Raw genomic sequence first — 20,166 nt, forward strand, 5'->3', positions numbered from 1 at the left:
CACACACACACACACACACACACACACACACACACACACACACTACATGTTTACCCAGTCCTCCAGGTTTGTTTTTGTTTTTGTTTTTGTTTTCTTTTTATGGCTGCATCTGCAGCATATGGAAATGCCTGGGTCAGGGGTTGAATCAGAGCCACAGATGCAACCTTACTTTATTTCTTATAGCAATCTTACATTTTGCAGAGATTTCTATGGAAATTTTGGTATTAGAGATGAATCATGACCATTTGTTGCATGTAGAGATATGAGATAGAAATATGATGATGAGAGTGTGTAGTGGGGACTTCACAGGGCTTTTTAGATCCATAGAGATGACCAACACTAATTAACATTAATAAAGAATGCCAAATTACTGTTTACAGGAAGAAATATTCCTAAATGGGTTATGGTACTTACACCAGCTGATCAGTAGATTTCTTTTTCCCTGGGGGCAGGGGTGGGGGTATGGGGAAGAAATCTATGAAAAGCCAAGTTAAAAAATGGAAACAAATTGGTGAGCAAGACAGCTGGTTGGATGATCTTAACAGACAGTGTCATCAAACTGTGATGACTTTGCATATGATGGTGTACTGAAAACTGATAGCATTCTCCTGATTCTCCTGGAGGGTAAATTAGAATACTGGGGTTGTTTGTCATGGAACTTTTTTTATGGATAATGCTGGTGATACACTGACAAACTTTTTCTCATTTTCTCCAGTTTTTGTACAAACCGTTTCTTCACTCTCTTTTTAACCAATTATTATTTTCCAGAAAAAGACATAATTTTCATCTTTTTTATTATAATTCCATCCTGGTGATTTTTCATTCATTCATTCACTTATCCCAATTAGACTTCTGGATCTTCTCTTCTACAGATCTTTTTTTCTTTAGCTACACATTTGTTTTATTTACTTAATTGACTCTTGTTTGGTGTATTCACCTCATTTGCCAATGTGACATTGTTTCTATGGAAAATCAGAAATTACCATTTCTTTTTAAAATACATTGTGTTTGGACTTCCTGATGTGGTGCAGCGAGTTAAGAATCTGACTGCAGTGGCTTGGATAGCTGTCGAGGTGCAGGTTCAATCCCTGGCCTGGTACGGTGGGTTAAAGGATCTGGTGTTGCTGCAACTGCAGCTTGGATTCAGTTCCTGGTGCAGAAACTTCCATATGCTGTGGGTGCAGCCGTAAAAAACAAAAACAAAAAACATTGCATTTATTGTAATAATATTAATGAGTTTAAATTAAAGGGTTTGGTTTAATCCCAAATTTCTTTTATTTTTAAGTATATTTCTCTTTTTTTTTTTTTTTTTTGTCTTTTTAGGGTTGCACCCACAGCATGTGGAGGTTCCCAGGCCAGGGGTCTAATCAAAGCTGTAGCCACTGGCCTACACCACAACCACAGCAATGCCATATCGAGCCGCATCTGCGACCTACACCACAGCTCACGGCAACACCGGATCCTTAACCCACTGAGCAAGGCCAGGGATTAAACCTGCAACCTCATGGTTCCTAGTCAGATTCGCTTCTGCTGCGCCACAACGGGAACTCCTTAAGTATATTTCTTAATGTTTCAGGATTGTGAGGAAAAAAGATATTTTAATATGGGTATTCTGCGGTATAATTTATAACATTTATATATGTGGGACTAATTTATAGAAGTTTATTCTGAAATAAAAACTTGCTTCCTGAAAATTTGAATTTTGCATTTTAATGTTAGGATATGATATATTTTGTAGAATGTGATCTGAAAGGGACTAGGGTTTTTGTTTTTTTTGTTTTTGTTTGTCACTCTCAACAGTAGCCTGGTATGGCCTTTCTCTTGTTCTGATAGTTCAGTTATACATATTATGCTAAGAGAGGAAAAAGCAAAAAGGCACAAAGCAGTGAGAGTGCAGAGAGGCCATAGGCTTTCAAGAATGCATACATATCTGTTTGTTTTTAAATGCCTTGGTAACTTTCTGAGCCACTGGCAATTCTTTCTGAGAGTCCTCAGCTTTCCTTACCTTGTTCATTTGTGAAATGCAAGAACATGTAAGTGAAAACTATTAACGCCCTCTCTTATCACCATTTCTCTCAACACATTTATATAACCATTTTTCTTTATATCAATAACATGTTTACCTTATTTAATGATTACATTTGTCTTTAATAAAAGTTTTTTTCACATGATTTTAAATGATTGCATCTTTAAAACTCTCCAAAAGAATCATAAAACTGTTTCTCACATGGTCAGGTGTGTAAAGTAATAGATAATGTGTAGCATTAGCATCACGATTATGTCAAATCCAAACACTCCATAGTATATAGTTGTACTAGTACTTTTCCCCCATTAAGAATTTGAGCCACGGTGGTTAATGAATCCAACTAGGAACCATGAGGTTTCAGGTTTGATCCCGGGCCTTGCCTGGTGGGTTAAGGATCCGGTGTTGCCGTGAGCTGTGGTGTAGGTTGCAGACGCAGCTCGGATCCTGCGTTGCTGTGGCTGTGGTGTAGGCTGGCGACTACAGGTCGGATTTGACTCTTAGCCTGGGAACCTCCATATTTCATGGGTGCGGCCCTAGAAAAGACAGAAAAAAAAAAAAAGCCTCTGAATGAGGAGGTTTTGAACCCTTATAATTATCAAAAATGAACTAAAACAGGAATCTTTAGCTTTATATGAGGTCAATGAATGGGACTTAAGGGTTTGGGGCTCCCTCCAAATTGTATGTAAAGATTCTTATTTTCAGAGTTCCCACTGTGGCTCAGCAGTAACAAACCCGATTAGGATCCATGAGGACACGGGTTCATTCCCTGGCCTTGCTCAGTGGGTTAAGGATCTGGTGGTGTTGTGCACTGTGGTGTAGGTCACATATGTGGTTCAGATCTGGTGTATCTTGCTGTTGCTGTAGTGGAGGCCAGCAGCTACAGCTCCGATTCAACCCTAGCCTGGGAACTATATGGGGCGGGTATGGCCCTAAAAAGAAGACAAGAAAAAAAGTATTCTTATATGCATTTCCATAGGTTTCCGAGAAATCTATCACCCATGAACAGTGATTGTAAACTTCAGTAACAACCACTGAAGGGTGTTTTTAAGTTTTGATTCTCAGTATCCCTTGGGTCATAAACCTGTTTAAAAATCTGATAAAAGCTATAAACTTCCAAATTTGAGTACAATTTTAGAGGTTCTTGGATCCTCCAAAGCCTGTTCTCAGGTGTCTTGGACTGCCTACATGGGATTCATAGACCACTGCCATTAAGGAACCATGTTCTGGGTCACGTTAGGCCTTAGTCTCATTATTTTAGAGACATACAGTATTATTTACACATATTCTTACTCTGCAACTTCAGATTGTTTCTCTATATGTTTATAATTCTCTATTTCAAATTTTCACTCATATTTATTCCCTTAGGGAAAAACTACTCCAGTATGTATCTTACTATTATTTCCTGCCCTTTTTATACTGGCACAGTTTTAAAAGCTGTTTTTTTTCAGTGTTTACTGCCTTTTTTAGGTGTAGGGGAAGATTCAGTATCTAATCAATGTTGTCTGTGCCAAATCCAATACTCTTTACTTTGGTATCTTAGATCTCAGTCTTTTTTTTTTTTTTTTTTTTTTTAAACCAACAATTAGTGCATAGTTATATTAAGGGAGCATTTTTCCAAATTATGAGTTTTCCACATACCACGTTTATGTTAAAAGTTACTGACTTAAGGTAAGAAAAATTGCTTCTGATTTTATGTTCCTTTTTGAGGGGTAGGCTAGCTTTTTCTTTATGAAGCATCATTTCTTGATAATTAGTTCCCCTTATCTTTGATGGTTTACTCTTGGGTGCTCATTAGGATAACATTGTCTTTTTTGCTTTGGAAATACTTTGTTACCATACCTTAAATTTTAAATATTAGATTATGGTGACCATTTTGTGTGCTTTGTTATCAATTGGATTTAGCATTGCTAAATAACATGTATTACATTTTAAAATGCAGAGTTCATGCCAGCTAAATAAATTTGTCTTAATTATCACTATTTTTCCCACTTAGTTGTTGTTACCTGGTCGTGCTTTATCAACTCTTTCATTAATACATACAATTCCTTTTGAACCTAAGAGATTCCACAAAGCCAATTTTGTGTCCTGATTGGAATATATTTCTTTCATCTTTGGTTCTTTTTCCTCTCATGGTGTTTCCCCTTTGTAGCACTTCCATTCTGTTTTTATTCTATTCTCCAAATAGCAGTAATTTGTTTACCTCTTAAAATTATCAAAAAGCTATGCATTTAAGATTTAGAAATTTTGAATTTCTGTGTGTTTTTAGCGCATACTTTTCTTTAAAGAGGGATATTCATTTCATTATAAAAGTTACTTTTGAATTATTTTCTGAATAAAATAATAAAATATTTAATTAAATATCAAATTATATGTAAATTTGACTTTCAGTGCAATGCGTGTTTTACTATCTAAATTACCAAGACCATGGATTGTGGATGAGAAGAAAGATGATGGTTATACTGCTTTGCATCTGGCTGCCCTTAATAATCATGTAGAAGTGGCTGAACTGTTGGTACATCAGGTAGGAAAAGCAGTTCAGTATTTTTAACAATTTGGGGTTATTGCTATTCGTTTATTTATTCCTTCATCAACTACTTATTAATAGGTTACAGTAAAATCACATGATGATGTAAATTCACATATGATATGAATTTAGTCTGAAATGGAGGGAGGTAGAGAGTGTGTGTGTGTGTGTGTGTGTGTGTGTGTGTGTGTGTATTGGGGGAAGAGGGGTGAGCTCTGGATCCTTGTCTCCAGTATTTCCTCTGCGCAGTCTTCCTGGATTGGTCCAGTGAAATGGACATCAAGTAAAAGGGATTTTCCAGAATTGCTGCCACTGTTGTGGAAGAATCAGCCATAGGACCAAGCTGGTGTGGCCACTCGCCACAGGTAACACCAGGCTGCAGCCAGGATCTGGGATTCAGTTCATGACTACTGTTGGACCCCCGAAATATGTGGTTGGAGAGCAGCACAGGCCCATGTTAGTCATTTCATTCATCTCAGGAAGAAGATGCCTCTACATTTTTCTGAGATTGGATTTGAGGAGGAACCTATTTATTGTAGTTTTTTAATGTTTTGGTATACAGCAAAATTTTTAAATGCTTCAGTCAAGCAGATGCCATAGAGAAGCACTGAAGTTACCAAAGAATTATTTGTGATCCCTGACTTCAAGGAACTTACAGTCTAGTTAAGAAGATGAGACAGCAGAAAAATTTAGTAGTTAGTACATTATGTGTAATTAGGTCTTAGGTCATAAGATAGACGCTGCAAAAACTATAAAGTTTAGATAAAGGAATAATTCACAAGTTTAGCTACCTTTCCTCTGCCATCATCAGCCTTTATTAATTCTCCTAGAAATGTTATTGTAAATTCCTTTTCATCCAGAATCCAATTGACTGACCTTAAGCCAAACCACATTGTCTTGGTTATTGTTGCTTTATAGTTAAGTTTTGAAGTCAGAGTAAGTCCTCTCTAACTCTGTTCTTCTTCCTCTGAACTACTTTAATATTCTAGATCTTTTGAATTTCCAAATACATTTTAGAATCAGATTATTAGTTTCTGTTAAAAATCTTTAGGGGAGTTTGCTCTTGTACATAATTAGATTTATCTTTAATTTCTTGACTCTTATAAATTGTCATTTTAAAATTTCAGTTTCTTGTCATGTACTGCTAATATATAGCATTGCAATTTTTGTATATTTCCCATGTATCCTGTGACCTTCCTTAAAGTACCATTGGTCATTAGGAAAACAGAAATTGCAATGACAGTGAGATGCTACTAATCACCAACTACAACAACTAAAATTAAAAATACCAGGAAAACCAAGTTTTGATTAGGATGTGGAGCAATTAGAATTCAAAAATATTGCTGGTGTGTTTCAAGGTAGCCATGTTAAAAAGCAATTTGGCACTTTTCCTACAAAGTTAAACATATATTCAGCCCAGTAATCCCACTTTTAGGTATGTATCCAAGAGAACTGAGGGCACATTTTTACACAAATGTACTTACTAAATATTTGTAGCAACTTTATTTATAATAGCCCTAAACTGGAAGCATATCAGTTGTTCATCAACTAGTGCCCAAATAAACAAATTATGGTACATCCATACAATGAATACTACTTTGGAAAATCCAAATGATGAAAAAGTTCAGGAAACTTAAAAAGGAGATTCCCTCACTCTCTGGATTTATATTGAGAACAGACATGATAAGAAAACACATAATGATTACACTCAAAGGAATATAAATAATAAAAAATAAACCAGAAACTCCTATTTTCCAGAACATGTCATAGCATCACAGGAGTTTCAGCTCTGTCTGATGCTCCAAGCAAGTGCACAGGTGGAAATATCAGAATTGTGACCAAAGGGCATGAATGCTTCTAAGACATAAAGTTTATTTTTTTTGAATCTGTAGCGCTTTATTGTATTTAGTTGTTTTTTTTTTAATTTTAGGCGTTGTGTTAGATATTTTAACATCCTTTTTTTTTTAAGCCTCACATTGAACCTGTGAAATAGATTGTGCTGTTACCATTTTAGAGCTGAGGAAATAGGCATGAAATGATAAGGTACTTGCTTAAGTTCACAAAGCTCAGAGCTGACAACCCTTGAACCTAGGTCCACTGACACTAAGTTTAGCACTTTTGCTTCCTCAGTCCCTTTTCTCTGTCCTTGGCTTTGTCTGTTGTCATGTAGTTCTTTGGCTTTCCCAGGACCTGGTGGGACTTTGATCTTTTCCTTCAGTGAGTACTTGTATGTACCGATTAAGCATTGACTTTTTACCTTCCAGCAAAGTTCCTTTTCACTGAATGAGAGAGAGCTTAATTATGCAGCAAGAGGAAGTGACCTTATTAGGTCATTAAAAGAAATCTAAATCCAGTATGATGACTCATTGATAATTTCAGTAAACAGTTAAAATGAGCCAGTTATCTCCATTGCTCTATAATGGAGACTGAAAGGGAGCTGTGTTTGACTCTGTACTTTGTCCTTTAACTATTCGTAGATGGAATTATCATAATAAAAACATTTTAAAGTTGCTGTTCTACTTCAGAAAGTTTGCTGTAGCACCCACTTCTTCCTTTGTTACGGTATCTGCTACCACGTGAGAACAGTGTCCCAGCAGCTAGGGCGCCATGGTCAGCAGTGTCCAGTGTTGTTATCAATTCCTCACAAAGCTGCAGTTTTATGTGCTTCTCTCCTGTCACCTTTAACCATGGAAGCTCTGTTCTTCTTCAGGGTAACGCAAACCTGGATATCCAGAATGTGAACCAGCAGACTGCCCTACACCTTGCTGTTGAGCGGCAGCACACCCAGATTGTGAGGGTAATGTGTCTGCTAAAGTGAATCTTAGCTTGTTAAGTGCAATATTGTTAGATTTCTCAAAAGGCGTGGTTAGATGTAAAAACTGTGATGATTTTCCGCTAACATTTTACATCAGTTGGGTAGAGAGTTTTAATTTGTACTAGAGAAAATCTTAAAACTCTGATAATCCAATTTTTTTAAATTTTGTGACCAGATTTATAAATTCCCAAAATACTTAAATTTCAAGAACATATAAATTTGTTTTTTTATAAAGTACACTCACTTTTAATTTTTTTTTTTTTTTTTTTTTTTTTGCTATTTCTTGGGCCGCTGCTGCGGCATATGGAGGTTTCCAGGCTAGGGGTCGAATCGGAACTGTAGCCACCAGCCTACGCCACAGCCACAGCAATTCGGGATCCAAGCCGCATCTGCGATCTATACCACAGCTCACGGCAACTCTGGATCGTTAACCCACTGAGCAAGGCCAGGGACCAAACCTGCAACCTCATGGTTCCTAGTCGGATTCGTTAACCACTGCGCCATGACGGGAACTCCCCTTTTTTTTTCTTTTTTTTCTACTTTTAATTTTTATAATCGAGAGTAAACCAGGATTAAAGGTTTTGAAAGATTTAACTGTTTAAAACTTGTTTGTGAAAGCAGTGATTCCTTTTTTTTTTGGCTGTGGCTTGCAGTGGCTTGATGTGGGATCTCAGTTCCCAGACCAGGGACTGAACCAGGGCCACAATGGTGAAAGCACTGAGTCCTAACCACCAGACCACCAAGGAATGCTGATTTCTTAAAGTTTGGAGGCTGAAACAGCAGCAGCAGTAGTACTGGGACTTTGGTAGAAAAGTAAATTCTTGGCCCCATCTCAGACCAAAATCAGAACCTTCAAGGGTGGGAATTAGGAATCTATGGATTAACAGGCTCTCCAGGTAATCCTGATGCATGTTCAAATTTGAGAAATTGTCCTAGAGCGACATAATGTGTAATCTTTTCGAAAAAAAATAAAACAAAACGATAATTTGACAAGACAGGTAAGACCATATGCTCGAGATTAATTTCTGTGTGTGGTGTTTTTCTAAAACCTCTAATAGCTGACAGAACACTGTAAACCAGCTATGATGGAAGAAATAAAAATCATTAAAAAAATAAATAAATAAAACCTTTGATAGCATTTGTAGAAAGGATTAGGGAGCTTATTAAAGCACCATAAGCAAAGATTTATATTTACTACTTAAAATATTGATTGAAATATATCAGTTATGCATTTTCTGTAAGAGCTTGTAGTTTAGCAAACACTTCACATTTACTACTATATAAAATTCCTCTTGAGAGTTCTCTGGTGGCCTAGTGCTTAAAGATGTGGCGGGTTTGATCTCTGGTCTGGAAACTTCCACATGCTGCAGGCGCAGCCAAAAAATCAATTAATTAATAAAATTTCTCTTGCCAAAAATTCTTTATTTCTCTGATATTTGGACTTATAACCACACATTTGGAGAAAATTGACCAAAGAGAATTGAATAAATAACTTGTTTATTTATTTAAATAATAGAATTTTGAACATTATGATTTGATCCTATTGGAAATACTTAAAATATCCCAACTCACATACCTGAAATTAGAAGGAGGAAAAAAAAGTCCTAAATTTCCCTTAGTTATCTTGATCTTAGAAAAGACGAATTAACAAACATTGGTTCTCATTTCTTTCTGCTTTCTCTAATTTGATATATTTGGATAATCAGGCACATTGTAACTTGCAAGGAATCACAGGGGGGTGTAAGTAACAAGCAGAAACATAAAAAAAATTAAGCTTTCATGGCAGCCCTATCAGGTAGGTCAAGGGCTGTCACACTGTTGCTTTAGATGTAATTTATCGTGGGTGGGATACTTAGCAAAGTGAGATGTTTTTCTCTTTTAGCTTTTGGTCCGTGCAGGTGCCAAATTAGATATTCAGGATAAGGATGGGGATACACCTTTGCATGAAGCCCTGAGGCATCACACTTTGTCTCAGCTGCGTCAGCTTCAGGACATGCAGGATGTGGGGAAGGTTGATGCTGCCTGGGAGCCGTCCAAGAACACAGTGAGTCAAGATAATCTTTTACCTCAGTACTGGTGGGGCATCTTTCAATGCAAGATCTTATATTTATGGCTAATTTAACCTGCAACTGATAAAATATTTTATCAGCTATTTGTGGAAAATAGTCAATACTAACTATATTGTTTCAGATTTTTACTAAAAGGTTTTTGGTTCTCCTTTTGTAACATTAGCCATTCAAACAGGAGTGTTGTGGTGTCTTGTGGTTTAATTTGTATTTCCTTATGACTGCTGGTGTTGAACATCTTTGCATTTCCTAGTTCATCACTCGCAATATTTGATGAAGTGTCTGTCCGAATCTTTTGTTCATTATTTTGTTGAGCTGTTTCTTACTCTTGAGTTTTGAGGGTTCTTATTATAAACTGAGTATAAGTTCTTTTTTTTTTTTTTTTTGCCATTTCTTGTGCCGCTCCCGCGGCATGTGGGGGTTCCCAGGCTAGAGGTCGAATCAGAGCTGTAGCCTCCAGCCTATGACAGAGCCACAGCAACGCGGGATCCGAGCTGCGTCTGCAACCTACACCACAGCTCACAGCAACGCTGGATCTTTAACCCACTGAGCAAGGCCAGGGACCGAACCCGCAACCTCATGGATCCTAGTCAGATTCGTTAACCACTGCGCCACGCCGGGAACTCCAATAAACTGAGTATAAGTTCTTTAGCAGATATGTGATATGCACATACTTTCTCCTGGCCTGTAGCTTATCTTTTCATTCTTTTAACAGTGTTTTTGGAAGAGCAGAGGTTCTTAAATTTAATGAAGTTTGAGTTACCAATGTTTTCCTTTTTATTTGTTTGTTTGCTTATTTATTTATTAGTTGATTTAAAATGTTGTGCCAGGAGTTCCTGTTGTGGCACAGCGGAAACGAATCTGACTAGGAACCATGAGGTTGCGGGTTTAATTCCTGGCCTCGATCAGTGGGTTAAGGATCTGGCGTTGCTGTGAGCTGTGGTGTAGGTCGCAGATGCGGCTTGGATCCCGAGTTGCTGTGGCTATGGCGTAGGCAGGTGGCAACAGCTCTGTTTAGATCCCTAGCCTGGGAACCTCCATATGCCGAGGGTATGGCCCTAAAAGGACAAAAAGACCAAAAAAAAAAAAATGTTGTGCCAGTGTCTTATGTACAACAGTGACTCAGTCATACATGTACGTTCTTTTTTATATTATTTTCCATTATTGTCTATCCTAGAATATCAGTTTTTTTCTTTCATTGTTTGTGTCCCGAAAAATCTTTGCTTAATTGAAGGAAACTAAGGTTTTTCTCCTAAAAATTTATGAAGTTTTAGCTATTACATTTAGGTTTGGGGTTCATTTTGAATTAATTTATATATATATTAATTTATATATATATATAGTACGAGGTATGAATCAAACTTTTTTTTTGCGGGGGGGGGTGGTTTGCTTGTGGATATCCTATTGTTCTAGCCCCATTTGTTGAAAAGAATGTGTTTTTCTGTTGAATTGCCTGTTGTGTCTTTATCTAAAGTCACAGATAAATTATCTTCTGTTTATGTCTTTAGCTATGTGATGCCAACTTGATTACTGTAGCTTCATAATAAATGTCGAAGTCAGTAATATAAGTCCTCCAGCTTTCTTCTTTTATTTGAGTTGTTTGACTGTTCTAAATCCTTCACCTTTCCATATGAATTTTAGAATCATTTTAAAGAAGGCAAAAGGGTTCTAAGACCAAAGTGTTTCAGAATTTCTGCCTTTTTGTATGACCACGGGTAATAACTCTAACTCCTCCATGCCTTGTTTTTCTCATTTTGAAATGAGGGGAAGGGTGTAACTACCTCCATGAGGTTGTAAAGATTAAAGGAGTTAATTCTTGGAAAGTACTTCAAATAGTTGTTGGCCCATTATAACTGATCCATAAATATTAACAATTATTATGACTATTTTCAGATAAGATGTGTGAGTCAGTAGCTAAGATGACAGCAGAACCTGATTTGTCTCCTTCTCCACTTTGCGGCTCAATTCCTAGTTCTTGGTTCTTTTCTCAGCTGTCTTTCCCCTTCTTGTTTTAAGTTGGTTGCTAGCAGCTCCAGAGCCAAATTGACTATTAAAAGGGAGTGCTTTTTCCTCAGTATTTCAATTAGAAGTCCTTTTCTTGAGTTTTATTGGCCTCAGTTGACCTGGTTTGGGTTAACTAATCACATAGATGAGCTGGATGCCTGAGTGGTTTGAGTCACCCTCCGTTCATCTCTCAAGCTGGAGAGTGGGTCAGTCCTCCAACCTTACCTGAGGAGTCAAGGGGTAGGTGAGATGAGGGAGAGGATAGGTAGTAGGACTGCAACTCAGAGCTGTCCACCACATTGCTGCAGTCTGTAAGTTCTTCCCAGACATGTTTTTTACACACACATATATATTCACACATAGATACATACATATATATGCAAACACACACATATTTGGTGATAATAATTGATAACAGATTCCTAAAGGAAAAATAACAACTCTTTTCATTTGATTTCAGTTAATAATGGGACTTGGTACCCAGGGAGCTGAGAAGAAGAGTGCAGCATCTATTGCCTGCTTCTTGGCTGCTAATGGTGCTGACCTTAGCATTCGAAATAAGAAGGGTCAGTCACCACTTGATCTCTGTCCTGATCCAAGTCTCTGCAAAGCACTGGCAAAGTGTCATAAAGAAAAAGTCAGGTTTGTATTGTTTATTATCATAAAGCCTGATATTCTGTACATAAAGTATCATGTGGTTTTTACAATAGAGGACTTGATTTCTTAAAGAGTCTTTGTCTTTGTACTTCCTGTCTTTATGTTTATCCTTTTTTTTTTTTTTTTTTTTGTCTTTTTGCCATTTATTGGGCTGCTCCCGTGGCATATGGAGGTTCCTAGGCTAGGGGTCTAATTGGAGCTGTAGCTGCCAGCCTATGCCAGATCCACAGCAACGCGGGATCCGAGCCACGTCTGCAGCCTACACCACAGCTCACAGCAACGCCGGATCGTTAACCTCCTGAGCAAGGCCAGGGATCGAACCTGCAACCTCATGGTTCCTTGTTGGATTCGTTAACCACCGTGCCACGACAGGAACTCCTATGTTTATCCTTTATATGTTAAAATTTTTCCTAGAGATAGCATGTCTTTAATTTCATGTTGTATTCTCTTCTTTATTAAATATGATGCTTTATGCATAATACGATTGAAGAAACTTTTCTAAACCAATCTGACCTTTTTGTGCTGCAGTATGTTAGAGAATCTATCTATAAGAAAAAGTCTCACCAGTGAAATTTCTGGGGTTAATGTTAAATGTATTTAAAATTTTAATAGACTCTTCCAAATAGAAGCAGTTTACACACTCACCAATAGGGTGTATCTCACACAAATTCTGCAATAATTCTAGTACCCTGCACAGTTTCCTGATAGGCAGTCAGTAATTATTAACAAAAGATTGAAAGAATAAAGAAGTGAATGAACCAATTCCCGATGGAGTTTTTTTCTGAAAGTGATCATTTTACAGATTGTCTTCTTTTCTAAAGGTAAAATGTCAGTGATTTTAATTATTTATGATATCATTGGATTTCTTACTATGAAATATTATAGACATACAAAAAGGTACATCTCATTAGTTTTTTTTTTTTTTTTTTTTTTTAGCTATTTCTTGGGCCGCTCCTGCAGCATATGGAGGTTCCCAGGCTAGGGGTCGAATCGGAGCTGTAGCCACCGGCCTACGCCAGAGCCACAGTAACACGGGATCCGAGCCGTGTCTGCAACCTACACCACAGCTCGTGGCAACGCCGAATCGTTAACCCACTGAGCAAGGGCAGGGATCGAACCCGCAACCTCATGGTTCCTAGTCGAAGTCTTTAACCTCTGCGCCACGACGGGAACTCCTCATTAGTTTTTTTATCCAGATGATGCTATACCAGTATTATTGCCCTTTATCCCTGGTTCTTGTCATTAAACCTTTCAGTAGTTGTCCCTGGACCTTTGTGCTTTCTTTCTTCTCTTATAATTTATGTATAGTGATGAAATGACATCTCTTTAGGATTCATACATAGAGCTCTGTTACAGGGAAATTAATATAATGAGATATATCATTTCTCTTTAATTTTTAAATTGTGTTAACATATTGTTGTGTAAATTCCTGGTGTATAGCAAAGTGATTCCATTATAATATATGTATTTTAATATTCTTTTCATTATAAGTTATTATAAGATATTGAATATGGTTCCCTGTGCTATAAGTAGGACTTTGTTGTTTTTTTTATATATAGTAGTTCATAGCTTCTAATCTCAAGTTTTTAATTTATCCCTCTCTCTCTTTCCCCTTTGGTAACCATAAGTTTGTTTTCTATATCTGTGAGTCTGTTTTTGTTTTATAAAGAAGTTCATTTGTATCATATTTTAGATTCCACATTATCAGTAATATCATATGATATTTGTCCTTCTCTGACTTACTTCATTTAGTATGGTAATCTCTAAGTCCATCCATGTTGCTGCAAGTGGCATTATTTCATTCTTTTTATGGCTGAGTAGTATTCCATTATATTTAGAGGCATATACATTTCTTTAAGTGTATCCTTAGGGAGCACAAAATTCTGTTAGAGAAAGACAAAAAGCATCTAAAATATACATAGTGGAGTTCTCCGCTGTGGCGCAATGGGATTGGCAGTGCCTTGGGAGCACTGGGACGCAGGTTTGATTCCTGGCCTAGCACAGTGGCTTAAGGATCTGGCATTGCAACAGCTGCAGCTTGGGCCGCAGATATGGTTCAGATCTGATCACTGGCCCAGGAACTCCATTTGCTGCATGGTGGCTAAAAAAGAAAAGAGAAGAAAATAAATAAATAAATATTATATATATATATATATATATATAATATATATATATATATAGACACAGTGATTCCTGCAGTAGTAACTTAACTTGGGGTATAAAGGAAGACCACTTTGTGTGAGCACATGTGTTCATGAGTTTCTGAGGACTGTAGTGGAAAGGGAAAAGAACCCCTTTCTATGGCTGTGGTTGGTCATGTCTATGTCGTGTGTGTGTGTGTGTGTGTGTGTGTGTGTGTGTGTGTGTGTATTTATAAATGTGTTCTGTCTTTCTGTAATAGAATTTTATGCTCCTTAAAGACACACTTAAATGTCAAAACAGCAGCTGCAGTGACATATTTTCCAGAGTGCCTGTCAGTTGTGGGGGACTCTGATGATGCTTCATTCTGTCTGTAGTTAGGATAACTAACATGAACTCTAGTTAAGATTTTTGTTTTATTCCTGTGTCCTCTGGCTTCCTCAGCTGATTCTCTATAGATGAAACAACTTCTGAGTGAAACTGTGTTTATGTTAATTTTCTTAAACTAGTGTTTTTCTTTGTTAGAAGAAGATTCAGCCTTTTCCATTGGGTGAGGATTTGTTCATTTGAAATTTGAATAGTTCTAGAAGTATGTAAAATGCAGAGAGGTATATAAACGGAAAAATATGTAGTATATGGTGTTTCATATATAGATATTAAAGCCTAATTTTAATATATCCAAAGCTGTTTTTTTTTACATATACTAATGATACTCTAGATGTTTTTTTTTTTTAAATAATGAATTTGTAATACAAATATTCTGATAGGCTTGATTAGAAATATCTTCTTTTGTTAGTGGTCAGGTGGGTTCTCGAAGTCCATCTATGATTAGTAATGATTCTGAAACCTTAGAAGAGTGTATGGTGTGCTCAGATATGAAGAGAGATACTCTTTTTGGCCCATGTGGACATATTGCTACCTGTTCTTTATGTTCTCCTCGAGTCAAGAAATGCCTCATCTGTAAAGAACAAGTTCAATCCAGGACAAAGGTAACATTTTTTTTTAAATGTAGTATTTTATTTTATGAAGTTCTTTGAGACTACAGCTAATGTTAATTAAGATGCTGTGTGTTTAATTTGTTCTTCTTAAGAATCATCTAAATATAGGAATTTATAATTTAAACATTCATCATGATGCCAATTGAGATATGTAAACTGTAGTACTAGTTAAAAATAAAAGTAACCTCCTATTTCATTTTCATAGTCCCTTATAACCTAAAGATGTATTTAATTCCACTCTGTGTTGTAGCTACTTTTATACTGCACGTTTTTGCATGGACTGTTTTCTATTGTATTCACCTTTGTAAAAGACAAGTTGATTTTTTTCAGTAGAATGTCACACATTCTGGATTTATTTAATTGTTTTATCGTGGCATTCTTTAATTTTCTGTGTCCTCTGTGTTTCTGTAAACTGGAAGTTGGATATAATGGCTTGATTAGGGTCAACTTAGACATTTTTGGCAAGAAAACCTGATAGATGATGCTATTCATTTCATATTGTATCTTCCCATTTGGCACATAAAGTCTGATCATCCTGTGATTCTTGATGGCCAGATTCTGAATCTGTTCTGAGCTTTCTATCTGATCTGATACCTTTTGCTTTTTGAGAAGTTGTATTATTGTCTGGGTTTCTGGTTTCCTTCTTTTTCCATGCAACTTAGTGCTTTCTCGTAAGTGTACTGTCTTAATCATTTTGATTTACTGAAGTACTTGATTTTTTTTAGATTTTTCTAGTATGTGTGTATAAAGTACTATTTAAATTTCTTACAAAAGCTTTCTTTCAAGGTTGAGTGTCTTAAAAAAATGTATTGATTTTCTTTGGTTTCATTTATGAAGTTTATACACTCTTTTCACTCCCTTGTTTTGATTCTTTTCATTTATCTCTTGATATTTCCTAAGCTATTCATTAACCTTCATTAATTAGAAAGGAGCTGGCACTAATTCTCATGAGAACTAGCTGGCAGTGACTTAAAAGGTGAAATCTTGCCAGTGTTTCTTACGTTTTCATAGGATTCCTTCTAAAGCTATTTTTTTTTTTTTGGTCAAAATGAATAATATATCATTGGTAAACTTTTTGACACAGGAAAAAGTTCAAGGAAGTTATTTTTGGACAGGAGATACTGGAGTAATAGTACATGTGTAGTTGTTTAATCTATGTGTAAAGGTGAGATGCATGTACTGACAGTACTTGTATGCCAGGCACTGTGTTGGCATTTTATATGCATTGCATCTATGTCACCTGTGCTTTAATTAATTAATGTGGGTCACTCTTCTTGGTATTTATAATTCGCCTTAGTTACCTGCTTACAGAGTAACAGTTTGAGAAAGAATGTGAAAGAATAAAAATGTAAACCATTCTCTTGTTTTTAGGTTGGTCTGTATGTTCTGCTTTTGTGCCGGAAACTTTTTGTTAGATTAGGCTTTATTTCAGAAACCTTTATTGAGCATTTGTTTTGTAGCCAAGACAGAGATGTATATGATAATTTCTTGCTAAAAATTTGTAATCTCTTGGCAAATTATGACTTAAGTTAAAAGTCATATGGGATATCATAGGTGCTTTAAGAGATGTAAAGTGAGTTTGGAGTCCAGGTTGTGACACGCAGAGTCTCATAGCCCTTATTGGTCATCTAGTTAAGTCTGGTATTTACTTGGAAAAATCAAAGCTCAAAGAAGTACACTGATGGTGGATTGTCAGTGCAGTTCTCTTGATTCTTAAGTCCCTATTCTTTCCTTTGTGTTATGACGCACAGACAAAATGAAGAACTACATCTGCAAGGAGGGTGGACAGAATAGGAAGGTAGAGAGGAAGGAATATGTTGTTCTTCCTCTCTAGACCAGTTCTGAAGCTAAGAATCAGTAAGCCTCTGTTTGTATTTTAAGTTAACAGAATTCTCAAACCTGCAAAAGTATGAAAGCTTACATACCCACCAGACAGATTTCCAGGTTGGTTGCAGAGCCTTTGAACATGAAGAAATAGTGACCCCAAGTGGTTAAAGAGTCATGTACATCCTCACTGAAGATAAATATGAAACTAGTATTTGGAGGGAAGGAGAATAAACAAGTTTGGTTTCTTTAGCAATTAATGAAATTCAATAACATTATGAACTATTGTTAACCATTCTTATCAAATTGGCAAAAATAAACATTAAAAAATGCTAGCCCGGAAAGTGGAAAACGTGGGCACTCTTTTAACACTGCATTTGGCTGATTAAATGCGTTCATGTTTTTTGAGAGACCATCCTGACAACATATAAACCTTTACAGTAACACTCCTGGGAATGTAACCTGAGCAAAAAAAATCCAAAAGGGGAAAGAGTTGTACTTACAAGGATTCCTTCTTTAAAATAGAGGAATGGCTAGGTAAATGATTATTAAATCAGTTTGCGAGATTATTCTTAACTCTATAAACAATTCAGATGCATAGATGGTTGCATTGGAATAATTTTAAAAACCAGCACATCTTTCAAATAGTGAGGAGAAGAGAATTATTATGTATTAGCCACTGATTTTATATTAAGCATGGAACTAAACAAAGCACTTTACACATGATATCTAATTGACTCTTTTTTTTTTTTTTTTCATTGTCGCCTTTTAATGTTTGGCCAGTGTTTTAGCACATACAGTTCTTAAAATATTTATATGAAAAATGCTGTGTACATACAGATGGCTACAGTGGTCAGAGTTTCACCTCCCTGCTGTCATTGCCTTGAGACTTGCCTGTCTGTCTAACTGGTAACATTTGGGTTTTTCATTTCTTCTTTGACCTAGATTGTACCTACTTTTCTGTGTAGCTTACTAGCCAGACAGATAGTTGACTCACAGCTCTTTGAAGGACTAGCCATGGTCCTTCAGCCCTTATAAGAGAGGAAAACCTTTGTTGGGAGCTATGAAAAATTAGTAGTACCTACCTCCAGGCGATGAGTCCCTCATTTCCAGAGTCTTTGTATTTCTGCTCCCCACCCCATGGTTCTGGTGGTGTACTGCTTAGTGTTTAAGGTTTGGGGGTCAGCTTGGTATACTTGAAGGTGACCATTCCCTTTATTGTAGTCTGACTTTGAATAGGTCTAAAGATTGGATGTATAATCCTGCAGTTGGAAAGAACACCGTGGTCTTGCCTCCTGTACGCTGTAGGAGACTGAAATTCATTTCTTTTAACTGTTTTGAATCGATTAGGTCAGAAACTTAACAGATATCAGATTTGTTCTTCACCATTCCTTAGATTTTATTAGTTACCAAGTCTTTGTAAAAATATTTCTCAGAACTCTTTCTACTCCTCCATATTGCTGTGTCGTAGTTCAGATATGCCCTCAGTATCTCATACATAGAGTCGTTCAAGGATGTGCTTGAATAAAGGCCACCTAACTCCTCTCCATGTCTTCTAATTGACTCTTTACCACCTTGTGAAAAAGGATTGTTCTTTATCGCTCAGACTTTTAAGAAGCTGCAGCTCAACAGTGTTAGATACTTTGTTAATATCAGAGCTGGGATTGAACCCAGGGATAGAAAGATCCTGACCAGTTGTGTGTTACTGTTTCCCACTAGGTTCCCATGAGTGTATAGTTTCTATGTACATAACAAGGTCTAAGTTGGAAAGGTTCGTAGAGAGAGTGTGTGCAATATTTGGTTGTTTAGGTGAAGTGTTGGTCATCATTTTTGGACAGTAATGTTAAATGACACAAAAAGGGGAGAATGTATGTCAGAAGGGAGGCGCATCAATGAAAAACAGATAAGGAGCCAAGGGCAGTGGACAGCTGGGATAGAATTCCTCAGATGTGGGATAGCTGAACAATACCCCTGGCTAATTTGGCTAGATTTTTAAAAATCAATATTAGTAATCTATCTTAGTCATCAATACCCCTGGCTAATTTGGCTAGATTTTTTAAAATCAATATTAGTAATCTATCTTAGTCATTTTAAAAAAATTTTTCTCTCAAAAGTATTTTTAAAAAAAAGGAAATTGAAGTCTAGTTTGGTCTCCCTGACTTCAGAGAAAATGGAGTTTTCCTGTATCATTCTTTCAGATAGGTAGGGAGAATAAAATGGAAATAGAACATGTTTAGGTGGAGTATTTAAAGATATGAAAATGAGTAACCAAGAGAGTAGAGCACAGGGGAGAAGTGTGTGTTAAATTCCTCTGTGGGGGGGGGGGGTGCTTCCTTATGGAGGAGAAATACATCGGGATACAGAAGGCACTGTTAGAGTCACTGGATTTATTTGTAGATGTTCACACTTGTGCTGTAACTTCTTTTTTGCAGATTGAAGAATGTGTGGTATGCTCTGACAAGAAAGCAGCTGTTCTTTTTCAGCCGTGTGGACACATGTGTGCTTGTGAGAGTAAGTAGCTCATACAAAACTTCCTCTGAATTATCATAAAAATAGAAAGTGAAACAAATTGTATCTTTGGATTTTTTTTTTTTTTTAGTACCTCATGAGCAGAAGAGTTGGTGGGCTTTTAGGACCTTCTAGTTGTTCTCTGTTCAAGAATGTCACCTCTTTCCTACCTCAGTCCCTAGTGTTAGGGAACTGAATGTGCTGCATTCTACCAGCTCCGCCTTTTATTTCATTTCTGTGTCTGCAGAATGATCTCTCCTCACACACAGGAGAAATCATTGCCAAAAATGAATGTTGAAATATTTAGTCTAGCCTTTTTTCACATCTTAATTAGCACATCTTCATGTCTTCACCTTTATGTTGTCCCTCTTGTACACTTGCCCTTTGAACCACCGCAGCAACCATAGGGCGGGAGTAGTGTCTGGCTTTCTTAACCTTTCTGTGTTGAGAGCTCATAGAAATCTTTTCTTTGTGAGGATAAGTAACATTAAAGTTTAAGAGAAGTTTTAAACTTTGCTTTTGTATGTCTCCTTTGTTCAAGTTAATATACTTAGTATTAATATTCTCTTCTTTTTACTTGTCAATGAAGAATTTTAAACAAGTTT

At 36.6% G+C, this 20,166-nt stretch overlaps 1 protein-coding gene across 2 annotated transcripts in view; it reads left to right on the forward strand.

Moving 5' to 3' along the window:
* Window positions 1-20,166, forward strand: part of MIB1 (MIB E3 ubiquitin protein ligase 1) — a 126,063-nt gene that overhangs the window by 90,883 nt on the left and 15,014 nt on the right. For both annotated transcript variants that reach the window (XM_003356369.5, XM_084964341.1), the window contains 6 exons: window positions 4,415-4,547; window positions 7,261-7,347; window positions 9,248-9,409; window positions 11,896-12,077; window positions 15,028-15,220; window positions 19,486-19,564. In XM_003356369.5, coding sequence (XP_003356417.1) covers window positions 4,415-4,547; window positions 7,261-7,347; window positions 9,248-9,409; window positions 11,896-12,077; window positions 15,028-15,220; window positions 19,486-19,564 — 836 coding nt within the window. The remainder of the gene's footprint in view (window positions 1-4,414; window positions 4,548-7,260; window positions 7,348-9,247; window positions 9,410-11,895; window positions 12,078-15,027; window positions 15,221-19,485; window positions 19,565-20,166) is intronic.

Source organism: Sus scrofa, chromosome 6, assembly GCF_054392235.1.
Source record: "Sus scrofa isolate SSC_HxYL_T2T_F1_AM1 chromosome 6, Sscrofa_HxYL_maternal_Yorkshire_Landrace_v2.0, whole genome shotgun sequence".
NCBI classification, from domain to species: Eukaryota; Metazoa; Chordata; class Mammalia; order Artiodactyla; family Suidae; genus Sus; species Sus scrofa.